At 44.0% G+C, this 17,615-nt stretch overlaps 1 protein-coding gene across 1 annotated transcript in view; it reads left to right on the top strand.

The window, feature by feature from the left end:
• The window catches only part of LOC106594070 (protein kinase C alpha type), a 264,733-nt gene that overhangs the window by 203,752 nt on the left and 43,366 nt on the right, over positions 1-17,615 (top strand). Inside the window, exons 4-5 of the mRNA XM_045720006.1 lie at positions 8,552-8,663; positions 11,496-11,624. Of these exons, the coding sequence (XP_045575962.1) occupies positions 8,552-8,663; positions 11,496-11,624 (241 nt within the window). The remainder of the gene's footprint in view (positions 1-8,551; positions 8,664-11,495; positions 11,625-17,615) is intronic.

Below are 17,615 nucleotides of genomic sequence, written 5' to 3' on the forward strand. Positions count from 1 at the left end.
AGTGTAGAGACAGGATCCACCAGATCAGCAGAGTGTAGAGACAGGATCCACCACACCAGTAGAGTGTAGAGACAGGATCCACCAGATCAGTAGAGTGTAGAGACAGGATCCACCAGACCAGTAGAGTGTAGAGACAGGATCTACCAGACCAATAGAGAGTAGAGACAGGATCCACCAGATTAGATCAGCAGAGTGTAGAGACAGGATACACCAGATCAGCAGAGTGTAGAGACAGGATCCACCAGGCCAGTAGAGTGTAGAGACAGGATCCACCAGATTAGATCAGTAGAGTGTAGAAACAGGATCCACCAGATTAGATCAGCAGAGTGTAGAAACAGGATCCACCAGATTAGATCAGCAGAGTGTAGAGACAGGATCCACCAGATTAGATCAGCAGAGTGTAGAGACAGGATCCACCAGACCAGCAGAGTGTAGAGACAGGATCCACCAGGCCAGTAGAGTGTAGAGACAGGATCCACCAGATTAGATCAGTAGAGTGTAGAAACAGGATCCACCAGATTAGATCAGCAGAGTGTGGAAACAGGATCCACCAGATTAGATCAGCAGAGTGTAGAGACAGGATCCACCAGACCAGCAGAGTGTAGAGACAGGATCCACCAGACCAGTAGAGTGTAGAGACAGGATCCACCAGACCAGTAGAGTGTAGAGACAGGATCCATCAGATTAGATCAGCAAAGTGTAGAGACAGGATCCACCAGACCAGTAGAGTGTAGAGACAGGATCCACCAGATTAGATCAGCAGAGTGTAGAGACAGGATACACCAGACCAGTAGAGTGTAGAGACAGGAACCACCAGATTAGATCAGCAGAGTGTAGAGACAGGATCCACCAGACCAGCAGAGTGTAGAGACAGGATCCACCAGATTAGATCAGCAGAGTGTAGAGACAGGATCCACCAGATTAGATCAGCAGAGTGTAGAGACAGGATCCACCAGATTAGATCAGCAGAGTGTAGAGACAGGATCCACCAGACCAGCAGAGTGTAGAGACAGGATCCACCAGATTAGATCAACAGAGTGTAGAGAAAGAATCCACCAGATTAGATCAGCAGAGTGTAGAGACAGGAACCACCAGACCAGCAGTGTAGAGACATGATCTACCAGACCAGTAGAGTGTAGAGACAGGCTCCACCAGACCATACCAGTAGTGTAGAGACAATATCCACCAAACTAGATCAGTAGTGTAGAGACAGGATCTCTGAAGGAAGGCCTGGACAGATACAGATCCCAGTCCCACGATAGCACATCCCCACAGTGGCCCAAAAGAAGGAGAGTGATCTGTCCATTATCTTGTTATGTTATTCTGAGGCAGCCAAGGCCTGTTGGTGGGCCAGAGAGGAAGAGGTGCTTAAATTATACATGCTTAAATGACAACATTGTAATTACGACATTCCGGAATCCTCCCGATGACTCACTCCCTGCCAATCACAGTCTATATTGCTGGCTGTGTTCGTGTCAAGGACAGTTTCTCTGAGGATGATGACGAAACCTGGTTTACTCTCTTTCATATGTGAAAGAGATTATAGATACAGGAGTTATGACACATTTGGTTCGTTTAAGGCGTCAGGTTGACCCAATCGACTTCACAGGTTTTTATTATGTTTGCTTTTTGATAATTCTAGCACTTACAGTAGCTGTACTCATTATAGCAGGGTTAACACTTTACTTAACAGTAACTATACTCAGTATAGCAGGGTTAACACTTTACTTAACAGTAGCTATACTCATTATAGCAGGGTTAACACTTTACTTAACAGTAGCTATATTCATTATAGCAGGGTTAACACTTTACTTAACAGTAGCTATACTCATTATAGCAAGGTTAACACTTTACTTAACAGTATCTATACTCATTATAGCAGGGTTAACACTTTACTTAACAGTATCTATACTCATTATAGCAGGGTTAACACTTTACTTAACAGTATCTATACTCATTATAGCAGGGTTAACACTTTACTTAACAGTAGCTATTGTCACAAGAGTCGAAAGGATTAGACCAAGGCGCAGCGTGTTGAGTGCCAATTCTTTCCTTTTAATGAGTAACACTTTTAATGACTATACGGAAAACAACCACCCACAAAACCCAAAGGAAAACAGGCTGCCTAAGTATGGCTTCCAATCAGAGACAACAAAAGACACCTGCCTCTGATTGGAAACCATACTCGGCCAGACCTGGAAAACAAAACATAGAAAATGAAAACTAGAACACATTCCCCTAGAAACAAAAAACTCAAAAACACACAAAACAACCCCCCTGCCATGCCCTGACCATTCTACTATGGCAAATTACCCCTTTCACTGGTCAGGACGTGACAGCTATATTCATTATAGCAGGGTTACTTTACTTAATCTGTCTGGGATAGGGGGCAGTATTTTCACGGCCGGATAAAAAACATACCCTATTTAAACTGGTTACTACTCTTGCCCAGAAACGAGAATATGCATATTATTAGTAGATTTGGATAGAAAACACTCTAAAGTTTCTAAAACTGTTTCAATGGTGTCTGTGCGTACAACAGAACTCATATGGCAGGCAAAAACCTGAGAAAATTACAAGCAGGAAGTGGCCTGTCTGACAATTTGTAGTCCTTCTGTTGCATCTCTATCGAAATTACAGTATCTGTGCTGTTACGTGACACTTTCTAAGGCTTCCATTGGCTCTCTAAAGCCTTCAGAAAGCGGAATGAAGCGTCTCCTGTCTCTGGGCAGATAACAGCAGCAGAGTTTGTCAGTGGACTGCCTGGTGACAGAGAGACTGGAGATGCGCGTTCACGAGACCTCGCCATTTTTTTCTTTCACTCTTTGAATGAATACAACATTGTCCGGTTGGAATATTATCGCTATTTTACGAGAAAATAGCATAAATATTGATTTTAAACAGTGGTTGACATGCTTCTAAGTACGGTAAAGGAACATTTAGAAATTTTTTGTCACGAAATGCGCTCGCGCGTTACCCTTTGGATAGTGACCTGAACGCACGAACAAAACGGAGGTATTTGGATATAACTATGGATTATTTGGAACCAAAACAACATTTGTTGTTGAAGTAGAAGTCCTGGGAGTGCATTCTGATGAAGAACAGCAAAGGTAATCCAATTTTTCTAATAGTAATTCTGAGTTTACGTTGCCCCAAACTTGGCGGGTGTCAAATTAGCTAGCCGTGTTGGCTGAGCTATGTACTCAGAATATTGCAAAATGTGCTTTCGCCGAAAAGCTATTTTCAAATCTGACATAGCGAATGCATAAAGGAGTTCTGTATCTATAATTCTTAAAATAATTGTTATGTATTTTGTCAACGTTTATCGTGAGTAATTTAGTAAATTCACCGGAAGTTTTCGGTGGGTATGCTAGTTCTGAACATCACATGCTAATGTAAAATGATGTTTTTTGATATAAATATGAACTTGATTGAACAAAACATGCATGTATTGTATAACATAATGTCCTAGTAGTGTCATCTGATGAAGATCATCAAAGGTTAGTGCTGCATTTAGCTGTGGTTTTGGTTTTTGTGACATATATGCTTGCTTTGAAAATGGCTGTGTGATTATTTTTGGCTGGGTACTCTCCTGACATAATCTAATGTTTTGCTTTCGCTGTAAAGCCTTTTTGAAATCGGACAATGTGTTTGGATTAACCTCTATGGGACCGGCGGGACGAATTCGTCCCACCTACGTAACATCCACTGCCAGCCTGTGGCGCGATTTTCAAAATCTTCAAAATCCTATTACTTCAATTTCTCAAACATATGACTATTTTACAGCCATTTAAAGATAAGACTCTCGTTAATCTAACCACACTGTCCGATTTCAAAAAGGCTTTACAACGAAAGCAAAACATTAGATTATGTCAGCAGAGTACCAAGCCAGAAATAATCAGACACCCATTTTTCAAGCCAGCATATAATGTCACCAAAACCCAGAAGACAGCTAAATGCAGCACTCACCTTTGATGATCTTCATCAGATGACAACCCTAGGACATTATGTTATACAATACATGCATGTTTTGTTCAATCAAGTTCATATTTATATCAAAAACCAGCTTTTTACATTAGCATGTGACGTTCAGAACTAGCATACCCCCGCAAACTTACGGGGAATTCGCTAACATTTTACTAAATTACTCACGATAAACGTTCACAAAAAGCATAACAATTATTTTAAGAATTATAGATACAGACCTCCTCTATGCACTCGATATGTCCGATTTTAAAATAGCTTTTGGTGAAAGCACATTTTGCAATATTCTAAGTATATAGCCCAGGCATCACGGGCTCGCTATTTAGACACCCGGCAAGTTTAGCACTCACCATAATCATATTTACTATTATAAAAATGTCATTACCTTTTGTTGTCTTCGTCAGAATGCACACCCAGGACGTCTACTTCAATAACAAATGTTGGTTTGGTCCAAAATAATCCATCGTTATATCCGAATAGCGGCGTTTTGTTCGTATGCGTTCAGACACTATCCGAAATAGTAAAGAAGTGTCGCGCTTGGCGCAATTCCTGACAATAAAATTCAAAGTATTCAATTGCCGTACGTCGAAGCATGTCAACCGCTGTTTAAAATCAATTTTTACGTCATTTTTCTTGTAGAAAAGCGATAAAATTCCGACAGGGAATCTCCTTTTCGGCAAACAGAGGAAAAAATCCCAAAGGCGGGGGCGGTCGGGGTCACGCGCATAAGCTAGTGTCTCTTGATGGGCCACTTGAGAAAGGCGATAATGTGTTTCAGCCTGGGGCTGGAATGACGACATTCTCTTTTTTCCCGGGCTATGAGAGCCTATGGACGACGTGGGAAGTGTCACGTTAGAGCAGAGATCCTTAGTAAATGATAGAGATGGCAAAGAAGTTCCAGAAATGGTCAGACAGGCCACTTCCTGTAAAGGAATCTCTCAGGTTTTGACCTGCCATTTGAGTTCTGTTATACTCACAGACACCATTCAAACAGTTTTAGAAAATGTAGGGTGTTTTCTATCCATATGTAATAAGTATATGCATATTCTAGTTACTGAGTAGGAGTGGTAACCAGATTAAATCGGGTATGTTTTTTATCCAGCCGTGTCAATGCTGCCCCCTAGCCCTAACAGGTTAACGAGAGTCTTATCTTTCAAATGGTGTAAAATAGTCATATGTTTCAGAAATTGAAATTATAGCATTTATGAGGTATTTGTATTTCGCGCCACACGATTCCACTGGCTGTTGAATAGAGTGGGACTCTAACGTCCCACCTAGCCCAGAGAGGTTTTAACAGTAGCTATACTCATTATAGCAGGGTTAACACTTTACTTAACAGTAGCTATACTCAGTATAGCAGGGTTAAAGCTTTACTTAACAGTAGCTATATTCATTATAGCAGGGTTAACACTTTACTTAACAGTAGCTATACTCATTATAGCAGGGTTAAAGCTTTACTTAACAGTAGCTATACTCATTATAGCAGGGTTAACAGTTTACTTAACAGTAGCTATACACATTATAGCAGGGTAAACACTTTACTTAACAGTAGATATACTTATTATAGCAAGGTTAACACTGTCATGATGTTGCCTTCTTTGGGTACAGCGAGCACCATCCCCCTCTCTCTGCACCATCCCCCTCTCTCTCTCTCCCCTACACCCAGGTTGCTGTTAGGTAGGTCATACATTCCTGGAGGAGATTCTTCCTCATGGCCAGACAGTATAGAGAGAGAGTGAGATTTCATAGAGAGAACAAAGGAACTTCTTCCACCTCACAGAACTTGAGAACTGAACAATATTCATGTTCTGGAGAATGTATAAACGGTCAGTGAAGTAGCCAGCTACGAACTGGTCCCTTTGGTACAATTTTGTGAAACTCATGAGAGACAATACAGCCACATTGCCATAACCCTGTTTATACAAGAGTCTCAGTTGTGAGGCTTTCATCTAATTGTTGTATAAAATTAATGAGTAAAGATGAAACTATTTGTGAAATGATGTAATGTGATTTTAAACTGTTTAATGAAGGAAACTCCAAATCCCTTTGGAGTTTAACTAAATCATAGGTCCACCCCATGAGCACAGACATTGATCTGGCGTCATGGGACAGCCCCTTTCTGCTCTTCCGAATATAACCCCCACCTTGGGAATTTATCTTCAGACCATGCTTCTCTCAATTACGAGAGGGCTAAGGTTTGAGTGGAGACCAAGCTTACCTCAATTACGAGAGGGCAAAGGTTTGAGCCCAGACCAGCTTTCCCTCGATAACCACGAGAGGGCTAAGGTTTCAGACGATTGCTGAATTCTCAACCATACCAGGTGGTTAAACTCTGAGACTATCAAACCGACAGAATAAGAACAAATCTTTGATACTAATTACTAGTCTGCAGCTATGAATTTGGTATCATTGAACACGAAGACCGACAACCGCCGAAACATCTATTCTATAACAAAATTGCTGAATGTTACTCTGAACTATTCATTCTAACCACGGCAGAGAGAGAGAGAGGGCGGACAAACTCTCCAACAGAAACAAACTTTCCAACAGAGATCACGACGACACGCTGAGCGTAAATATATATATTGATTGCAATTATTCCCGAATGAGTGAGCGTTCATGTGCAAAGGGTTAGCATTTCAATTGTTATAATTATCAACTTTGTAGTGTCTTTTATCTCAGTCGACCCCCACTTCCCTTTTGTCCACCAAGCCGCGATGCCGGTTTAGCCCACTATGGCACATCCGCTATCATTTCCTTGTAACTATATCTACTATTTGTTTGTGCATTTCTGTGATTATTTAGTTAGTAAATAAATGATTTAAGACAATTGATGTATGGATGACTCATAGTGAAGACTGGGTTCTTGCAGATAACCAACAATTTACGACGTTTGGAATGAGACTAACGTGAGGTAAAGAATAATTCATTAATTAGAAGACTAATTGATCAGATATTAAAATATCTGAAAGTTATATTAGGAATATTATAACTTTGTAATCTGAATATTTTCCTTGGTGCCCCGACTTCCTAGTTAATTACATCTACCTGATTAGTTAATCACGTAATAATAATTACAGAGAATTGATTTGATAAACTAAATAAGTCTTCAGTTTAATGATGCCAAAGACACAACAACACTTTACTTAACAGTAGCTATACTCATTATAGCAGGGTGAAAGCTTTACTTAACAGTAACTATACTCATTATAGCAGGGTTAACACTTTACTTAACAGTAGCATTACTCATTATAGCTGAGTTAAAGCTTTACTTAACAGTAGATATACTCATCATAGCAGGGTTAAAGCTTTACTTAACAGAAGATATACTAATTTTAACATTCCACATTCCAAATTCAGCCTACACAATGGATGACATCGTATCAATCCAACATTAGTTTGTTGTGTTTTCTCTTCCAACCCCCACTCTAAATCAATCTCACCCTTCAGCTAGTAGTTTTCCTTTGTATGTTAGCTATCAAACATTGATGGAAAGTTGGCTCATTAGCTCAGCCTAACCCAGTGATGCTGCCAGATGTTTTGTCCAAGATAAACAGCTGGTGTATTAGAAAGTGATTCCTCTCAGCTATAGCTTCTTACATACTCACACTCAGGATATAATGTAGTGTAAATCAAGATTAACCTAATTTTGATTGTGTGATACAGTTTTCATTCAATGTGTGATTTTTCAAGTGAAAAGAAAAACTGAATGTAATGCAAATTTGAAGCGGATTCATCAGAATAACAGACAGGACAGATAAACATCCTATTTCCAACCCATGAGACACTATCTTACAGTACAACACCTCTTCACCTCTCTCCATACTTTACTGTACTGAATATGATAGTAGGGCAGGGAAACTCAGCAGTGTCACTCAGAACACACACACACACACATTTTTCCCACATCCACATCAAAGTGTTCCTCATCATCATGGAGAACACTTCCACAATACAACAAATCAAAGCATCTGCCTGGCTCCACAGAGCTCCCACAGCTCTCTCTCCATCCCACATTTATTCCATCAGATGTTGGAGAGATGGAGCGACAGGCTGTTGAATTATGGGATTGGAGGCATACCATCTTAATTGAGCCGGTAGACGAAGCGTATGTATTGGTAGAGCTGGGTACTGTTCATTAGGCACAAAATAGGGAAACATTTGTGAAATGGGAAGGTGCTACCTGATTTGTTTAATAAGAAACACTTGTTTTCCTTTTCCGTTGCAAAATGCTTTGCTACAGTGTGTCCTAATGAACTTGTCCTGAAGTGCACTGACATTTGATGAAATAGAGAAGGGGTGAATGAGTAGAATGGATCATAACTACCTCGTCTGAAATGGCTTTGTGGAGTGGAAATGTTCTTAGCAAGTAGCAACAACAGCAGTGTTCTATCTTGATTGGATAAGAGCGTCTGCTAAAATGACAAAAATGTTGATTGATCACTGAGATTGATTCGGGTGTTTTTTTTATTTACGGCATTTTATATTTCATATGCTGCTGTTGATCTCGAAAGCTTCAGTTGACAAAACAATGAAATAATCTCTGTCTTTGTGTGTGTGTTTCCAGGACCCCAGAAGCAAGCACAAGTTTAAGATCCACTCGTACGGCAGTCCCACATTCTGCGACCACTGTGGCTCCCTCCTCTATGGACTCATCCACCAGGGGATGAAATGCGACAGTGAGTCAATCTCTAATGACACCTTTACTCAGCTGGACCATAATACTGAGATGACTTTATTGGTCAAATGCACAAAATGTCCAACTGAAATGTGACTTTTAACCCCACCCGTCTGAAAGACACACATACAGAGGTTTTGTAGAGGAGCAGGGGGCTGTCACACTGGGAGGCCAGGAGCTGCTGTGGTGCTTTGCTCAAGGGCACAAGGGCAGCCATTGGCATCTAGGATTTGATACCAGCAACCCTCCAATTTCCAGTTTTCTTCCCACCAGAGTTTTCCAGTCAGACCCAGGATTCAAAATGGCAACCCTCTGGTTGCTGGCTCACCTCTCTAACCGCTAGGCTACCTGCCGCCCCAGAGAGTAACAGTGCTTATCTAGCATCACTGTTGCCTTTTAAATCATTATCAATAAGATTACATGGACAGGGGGGACCTGATCCTAGATTAGCACTTCTATGCTGACAAATTTTATGAATATCGTCCCTGAGCCCCCTAGAAAGGCTGCATAGCCTCACATCCAGGCCAGGGAATCACAGGCTGCTTCCTGATTCTCCACACTGTTCCTGAAGAGTGCACTTGCCCACTCCCCATCATGACACACATTTATACTAGGGGGAAATCATAGACGTGTGTGTGTGTGTGTGTGTGTGTGTGTGTGTGTGTGTGTGTGTGTGTGTGTGTGTGTGTGTGTGTGTGTGTGTCCGCGTGTGCGTGCATGAAATGATTAACTGCTGGTTTTCTCTTAGAGGACACATGGGAATAGCTTTACTTTTCATAAGGATGTGTAATTCAGGGTAATACAGTATTCTCTATACTGTAACTGTCTCCAGTTAGCCCACTCTGTCCCTTCTAATGCCTCATTCCTTCCTCCTACACTCTGTTTCCCACTGCTCTAATTCGCTCTCTCCCTATCTTTCCAAATGCCCCACTTCCCTCTTCAACTCTCTCCTTTGCTTTCTTCCTTTTCTCTCCTCTCTCTCCCACACGACCTCTAAACCCACTCCCATCCCCTCACTACCTCTCAACCCATCCCATCCCCTCACTACCTCTCAACACATCCCATCCCCTCACTACCTCTCAACACACTCCCATCCCCTCACTACCTCTCAACACACTCCCATCCCCTCACTACCTCTCAACCCACTCCCATCCCCTCACTACCTCTCAACCCATCCCATCCCCACACTACCTCTCAACCCATCCCATCCCCTCACTACCTCTCAACCCACTCCCATCCCCACACTACCTCTCAACCCACTCCCGTCCCCTCACTACCTCTCAACCCACTCCCATCCCCTCCTTACCTCTCAACCCATCCCATCCCCTCACTACCTCTCAACCCACTCCCATCCCCTCACTACCTCTCAACACACTCCCATCCCCTCACTACCTCTCAACCCACTCCCATCCCCACACTACCTCTCAACCCACTCCCATCCCCTCACTACCTCTCAACCCACTCCCATCCCCTCACTACCTCTCAACCCACTCCCATCCCCTCACTACCTCTCAACCCACTCCCATCCCCTCACTACCTCTCAACCCACTCGCATCCCCTCACTACCTCTCAACCCATCCCATCCCCACACTACCTCTCAACCCACTCCCATCCCCACACTACATCTCAACCCACTCCCATCCCCACACTACCTCCCAACCCACTCCCATCCCCTCACTACCTCTCAACCATCCCATCCCCTCACTACCTCTCAACCCACTCCCATCCCCTCACTACCTCTCAACCCATCCCATCCCATCCCCTCACTACCTCTCAACCCACTCCCATCCCCTCACTACCTCTCAACCCATTCCCATCCCCTCACTACCTCTCAACCCATCCCATCCCATCCCCTCACTACCTCTCAACCCACTCCCATCCCCTCCGTACCTCTCAACCCATCCCATCCCCACACTACCTCTCAACCCATCCCATCCCCACACTACCTCTCAACCCATCCCATCCCCACACTACCTCTCAACCCACTCCCATCACCTCACTACCTCTCAACCCACTCCCATCCCCTCACTACCTCTCAACACACTCCCATCCCCTCACTACCTCTCAACCCACTCCCATCCCCACACTACCTCTCAACCCACTCCCATCCCCTCACTACCTCTCAACCCACTCCCATCCCCTCACTACCTCTCAACCCACTCCCATCCCCTCACTACCTCTCAACCCACTCCCATCCCCTCACTACCTCTCAACCTACTCCCATCCCCACACTACCTCTCAACCCACTCCCATCCCCTCACTACCTCTCAACCCACTCCCATCCCCTCACTACCTCTCAACCATCCCATCCCCTCTCTACCTCTCAACCCACTCCCATCCCCTCCCTACATCTCAACCCACTCCCATCCCCTCACTACCTCTCAACCCATCCCATCCCCTCACTACCTCTCAACCCACTCCCATCCCCTCACTACCTCTCAACCCACTCCCATCCCCTCACTACCTCTCAACCCACTCCTATCTCCTCCCTACCTCGGGAGGGAGAGAGGGAGGGAGGGAGAGAGAGAGAGAGAGAGAGAGAGAGAGAGAGAGAGAGAGAGAGAGAGAGAGAGAGAGAGAGAGAGAGAGAGAGAGAGAGAGAGAGAGAGAGAGAGAAACTGGGAAGCTGAGATACAGAGAGTGTGAGCAGGCTCTGTCCAATACCTGGCTGGTCTATTGTAGAAATTGCAAATAAACACTATTGTTAGGTATTGCACAGCAGATAACTTGCAGAGTGTGTGTTCACCATGACCAGTTAGCTGAACTCCACCATAATATGACCAGGTCCTAAACCTGTTATAAACTCAATGTGTTTGTGTGTGTGTTTGTCCAGCCTGCGACATGAACGTGCACAATCAGTGTGTGATGAACGTGCCAAGCCTGTGTGGGACAGACCATACGGAGCGCAGAGGACGCATCTTCCTCAAGATCGACGTCAGCGGAGACAGACTACACGTCACAGGTGAGTCACACGCTACATGACTAAATGAAACATGCTAGCTACCTGTAAATGACATGACAGACGACATGCTACATGTTAGCTACATGTGAGCAGTGAGTGCCATGACACAGACTACATGCTACATGCTAGCGACGATACGTTTGACTGACATGACACAGACTACATGCTACATGCTAGCTACGATACGTTTGACTGACATGACACAGATTACATGCTACATGCTACTTTATATATGATTTACATGACACTTACAGACTGCATGCTAACTACAGTTGAGTGGCATGGCACAAGTGTCATGCTATTGAAGAAGGTCTGAGTGATGAGCTGCATTCTACATGTCATTGTCAGTCTCATGCTACACACAACATTTGGCACCCTAATACTATTCTGAGTCCGCAGAATGTGTGTGTCTCTTCCCTGTTTGTATTTCTATCTATCTCTCTCTCTCTCCATCTCTCTCTCTACCTCTACCTCTCCCTCTCCCTCTCATCTCCCTCTCATCTCCCTCTCATCTCCCTCTCTCCATCTCTCTCTCTATCTCTACCTCTCCCTCTCCCTCTCATCTCCCTCTCATCTCCCTCTCTCCATCTCTCTCTCTACCTCTACCTCTCCCTCTACCTCTCCCTCTCCCTCTCATCTCCCTCTCATCTCCCTCCCATCTCCCTCTCTCCACCTCTACCTCTCCCTCTACCTCTCCCTCTCCCTCTCATCTCCCTCTCATCTCCCTCTCTCCACCTCTACCTCTCCCTCTACCTCTCCCTCTCCCTCTCATCTCCCTCTCATCTCCCTCCCTCTCCCTCTCATCTCCCTCTCACCTCCCTCTCATCTCCCTCTCTCCCTCTCTCATGGGAAACACTTGGTTCCGGTCGGGCCTGTGACAGCGAGGAATGTTGGCAGGGGCCCCATCCCGGTCTCAGTCTGGGTGGGCAGTACCCTCCACGCCTCTCCCCTCCAACACAATCAGGGACTATGAGACACATGGCCAGTGATGAGGTTCATTGTTTCACAGTTTTCATTTTATATATACTGTCAGTTCCTTTTTGGGTTCTTGTTGAATGAAATACCTAGTTACTACCACATGTCAAGTGTGGGTGTTTTTTTGTGGGTGTGTGGGTGTTTGTGTGTGTGCTTGCGTGTTTGTGTGTGTGTGTTCCTGCTTGCATGGCCTGTAACTCTTTATCAGTGAGATGTATTGACAACCTTAAAGGGATACATACCCATAGACTTCCAGTCATTGCGCTAACGCTAGTTAGCATTGGCCCGAGGAACTACCTCTAACTTCCTTCATAAAGAGACATAAAAATGTTATCCACAAGTTCATCTGACTCTGGGAAAGTAGATAAAGGATTCCATTGCGAAAATCCCAAAGTATCCCTTTTCACAGGGGCAATGGGTTAACAGTGACAGGATGTTGATACAGTTGACAAGGCCACCAGACTCTCTCAAAGAAGACGTTGAGGGTTACTGACTCAATTCCAGAGAGAGAGAAAGATACAATAGAAACACACAAGACAGAGAGAGAGATTAAGAGGAAAAAAAGACAGAAAGAGACTGAGAGAAACGGAAGATAGAGTGGATGAGAGAATGTCACTAAAAATGAGCGAAAGAATTACAGAGAGAGAGAGAAAGAAAACAAAAAGAGTGAGACAATGTATTTGAACCAGAAGGACTGCCAAGCTGAGGACTGAACAGTGGCATCAGATTGTGTATGTTCCCTGTGGCTTCCACAGACATTCTGGTTCAGCGCCATGTGAAGTTGATTAAATCTGTCCAGCCAAGAAAACACAAACACATCTCCAAGGCTCTCTCCAATACAATAACCCTCTCCACGCTCTTTCTGTCCCTCCTACTTTCTCTCTCTTTCCTTCTCTTGCTCTCTCTCTCTCTCTCTCTCTTTCTCTTTCCCTCTCTCTCTCTCTCTCTCTCTCTCTCTCTCTCTCTCTCTCTCTCTCTCTCTCTCTCTCTCTCTCTCTCTCTCTCTCTCTCTTTCCCTCTCTCTCTCGCTCTCTCTCCCTCTCTCACTCGCTCTCTCTCTCTCTTTGTCTTTCCCTCTCTCTTTCCCTCTCTCTCTTTCCCTCTCTCTCTCTCTCTCACTCTATCTTCTTTCCATAACACTGCCCTCTCCTCACTTGCACCTGTCCTCATCTCTCCTCTCATCTCCCCCTCCTTTTCTCCTCTGTCCTGCAATAACCTCTTCCTCTACTCCTCTAAAACTGTATTTTCCTCTCCCTCTTCCTCACAGCTCTCTCCTTCAATACCCTGCTCTCATGTACCCATCCCTCACTCCTATTTTTGTAAACATCCCTGCCTGCAGTCCTCACTTTTCATCCCCCTCTCATCTATTCATCCTTCCCCACTTCCTCCTAAGTAAACCTGCTCCCCTCTCTCCTTGAATAATCCAGCATTCCCCTCTCCCTCTTTCTCCTCTCCCTCCTTCCCCTCTCCCTCTTTCCCCTCTCCATCTTTCCCCTTTCCCTCCTTCCCCTCTCCCTCTTTCTCCTCTCCCTCCTTCCCCTCTCCCTCTTTCCCCTCTCTCTCATTCTCCTCTCCCTCTTTCCCCTCTCCCTATTTCCCCTTTCCCTCCTTCCCCTCTCCCTCCTTCCCCTCTCCCTCTTGCCCCTCTCCCTCCTTCCCTCTTGTACTGTCCCTCATTCTCTTTTGATTATACATCTCTCTCATTTCCTCCTCCCTCTATCTCTGTCCTCCTGTACCCACCTCTTCTCACCCCACTTCACCCTACTCTCCTCTTCTCCCCTCCACCTCTCATCCTTATTTCCCCTGCTCCTCTCTCTCTCCTTCCAAGACCAAAACAATAACCTAGGGCCAATAGGGATCTCCAGTTACCTCTGGAGTTTAACCATCACAGACACATGGATGCAGACACATCCATTTCTGCTGTCTAAGCCCCTGTCAGAACACACACACACACACCACACACACCACACACACACACACACACACCACACACACCACACACAGGGGCATCCAAGGACCCAGCCAGTGACACACACAGTTCACGGAGCCACTGAGCTGAGAAACACAGTGATGTCAGTGTGTTTGTGTTGATAAGAGCTAGGAGCTGTTAGTAGGAGCTGACATGCTTCAGTTTGAGAGAAGAGCTAAAGCCTACATTATATTCACCCAGCGCTGTGAGAGAACCACTGCTATTGTTCCTCTGGGGAAAATAATGCTTTGTATGGAGTGGAATTGAATTGAGTGAATGTCCTGAATGACTCTAAACATGCATTCTCACCATTCAAAATGACAATAGTTTATTGTTACTTCCAGACACCTGTTTTGATTGAGTAGAGCTCATCCAAGGCATCCTTTATTATCATATGAGGTAAAATAAACAGTGTTTAAAAACAGCCCCCAAAGCCCTGGGAATCACTGGAAAAGCAGACGCAGTATAACAGATAGAAAAATATTGTATTTATTTAACTAGGCAAGTCAGTTAAGAACAAATTCTTATTTACAATGACAGCCTAACCTGGCCGATTGTGCGCCGCCCAATCACGGCTGGATGTGATGCAGTCTGGATTCAAACCAGGGACTACAGTGACGCCTCTTGCACTGAGATGCAGTGCCTTAGACCGCTGTGCCACTCGGGAGCCCGGGTACAGTGTGTGGGATTCTCTCTCACTACTCTACCATTGAACAGTGGGAATCAACCCAGCTCATCAGATTACCAGACATGCACTGATACTACACTACTACTGATACTACACTACTACTGATGCTACACTACTACTGATGCTACACTACTACTGATACTACACTACTATTGATACTACACTACTACTGATGCTACACTACTACTGATGCTACACTACTACTGATACTACACTACTATTGATACTACACTACTATTGATACTACACCACTACTGATGCTACACTACTACTGATGCTACACTACTACTGATGCTACACTACTACTGATGCTACACTACTACTGATACTACACTACTATTGATACTACACCACTACTGATGCTACACTACTACTGATGCTACACTACTACTGATGCTACACTACTACTGATGCTACACTACTATTGATACTACACTACTATTGATACTACACTACTACTGATGCTACACTACTATTGATACTACACTACTATTGATACTACACTACTATTGATACTACACCACTACTGATGCTACACTACTACTGATGCTACACTACTACTGATGCTACACTACTACTGATGCTACACTACTACTGATGCTACACTACTACTGATACTACACTACTATTGATACTACACCACTACTGATGCTACACTACTACTGATACTACACTACTACTGATGCTACACTACTACTGATGCTACACTACTACTGATGCTACACTACTATTGATACTACACTACTATTGATACTACACTACTACTGATGCTACACTACTATTGATACTACACTACTATTGATACTACACTACTATTGATACTACACTACTACTGATGCTATACTACTACTGCGGCTGCTGCATGCGGACATCGTTTTGTTATGCAACATGGCATTTGAATTTTAAAGGCTTTTCATGGGGATTGAGCTGCCTTCCATCCAGATTTCTCCAAATCTCGTTTAATTTTAGAAATAGTATATTTTCTAATTGTGCTGCCAGGGCAGGGTCATAGAAGGGGCACAGGGTTGAGTGAGGCAAATACCATGCCCAGTTGATATAAACAAACATTACCTGAGCACAAACCAGGGCCCATATTCACAAAGCCTTTCAGAGTACGAGTGCTGATCTGGGAACATGTTTGACTTTTAAATCATAATGAATAAGATGAGGGGCATTCCTGCTCTGAGATGGTGTATGAATACGGGCCCTGAGCCATATAAAGATTAGAAAGTAGGCATACCAGCACTGTCAAAGGTTTTTATGGGAATTAGGTGCTTATCTGTATAAACACTGAAGATCCTGAGCCTTTCAAAAAGGGAAAAAAAAATTCTCTCTACCCAACAACAGTATTTATACAATTGTATCCGTGTGATTATTCAACTCTAGTTAGATGTCCAGTCGTCTCTAACTACAATGTGATTCTATTACAGATACAGTAATGAGAGTTACCGACGTAGTGAAGTGTAGTAACCCTTTCTGTATCACCTATCATGTCATTTATATACAGCAATATCTGTGATCTGCACTAAAGGAGACTTCAGAGAAAAAGAAGCTGAGACGGTAATAGAAGAGATGTTCTTCTCTGTGTTTCTATTCCTGGATGAAGGACTGAATGATGAGTACTGGTAGAGGCAGTCCTGAGTGACGGATGTCATGGCGGTGGTATAGAGTCTCTTGTGTGTGTGTGTGTGTGTGTGTGTGTGTGTGTGTGTGTGTGTGTGTGTGTGTGTGTGTGTGTGTGTGTGTGTGTGTGTTTAATGAGCACTCCAGTAGTGTGACTATATTGAGCGTGATGTGAACTTCTGACTTGGGCTGTCAGCTAGAGAGATCTGTAATAGAGACCTGGGCTCCCTCTATTGGGCACATAGACACACAACAGGAGACAGGACACTTCTTTACCCATGAACCAGACAGATCCACTGAGTGTACAAAACATTAGAAACACCTGCTCTTTCCATGACACAGACTGACCAGGTGAATCCAGGTGAAAGCTATGATCCCTTATTGATGTCACTTGGCTCTCTGGCTCTCTCTCTCTCTCTCTCTCTCTCTCTCTCTCCCTCCACTACAGGGTCCTGTGACAGGTAGAGCTAAAGAGCATATAGCTCATAAATAACAATGTCTGCTAATATATTATATCTCCCCTTTATTAAATAATCTAGAACTTTCACTATGATCTCTGCTAATTGGCATGCCGACACTAACGTCAGGCTGATGTATCCTCAGCCAACCTCAACTCCTGAATATTTAGCTGTAGGAACCCAATAAATCTGGGCTCTGCTCGCATCAGCTTAGTCTGAGTCTGAGTGATTACATTTGAATATGCAGAGTAGTATGTCTGAGAATGACTTGATTATCT

Source organism: Salmo salar, chromosome ssa06 (assembly GCF_905237065.1).
Source record: "Salmo salar chromosome ssa06, Ssal_v3.1, whole genome shotgun sequence".
NCBI lineage: Eukaryota > Metazoa > Chordata > Actinopteri > Salmoniformes > Salmonidae > Salmo > Salmo salar.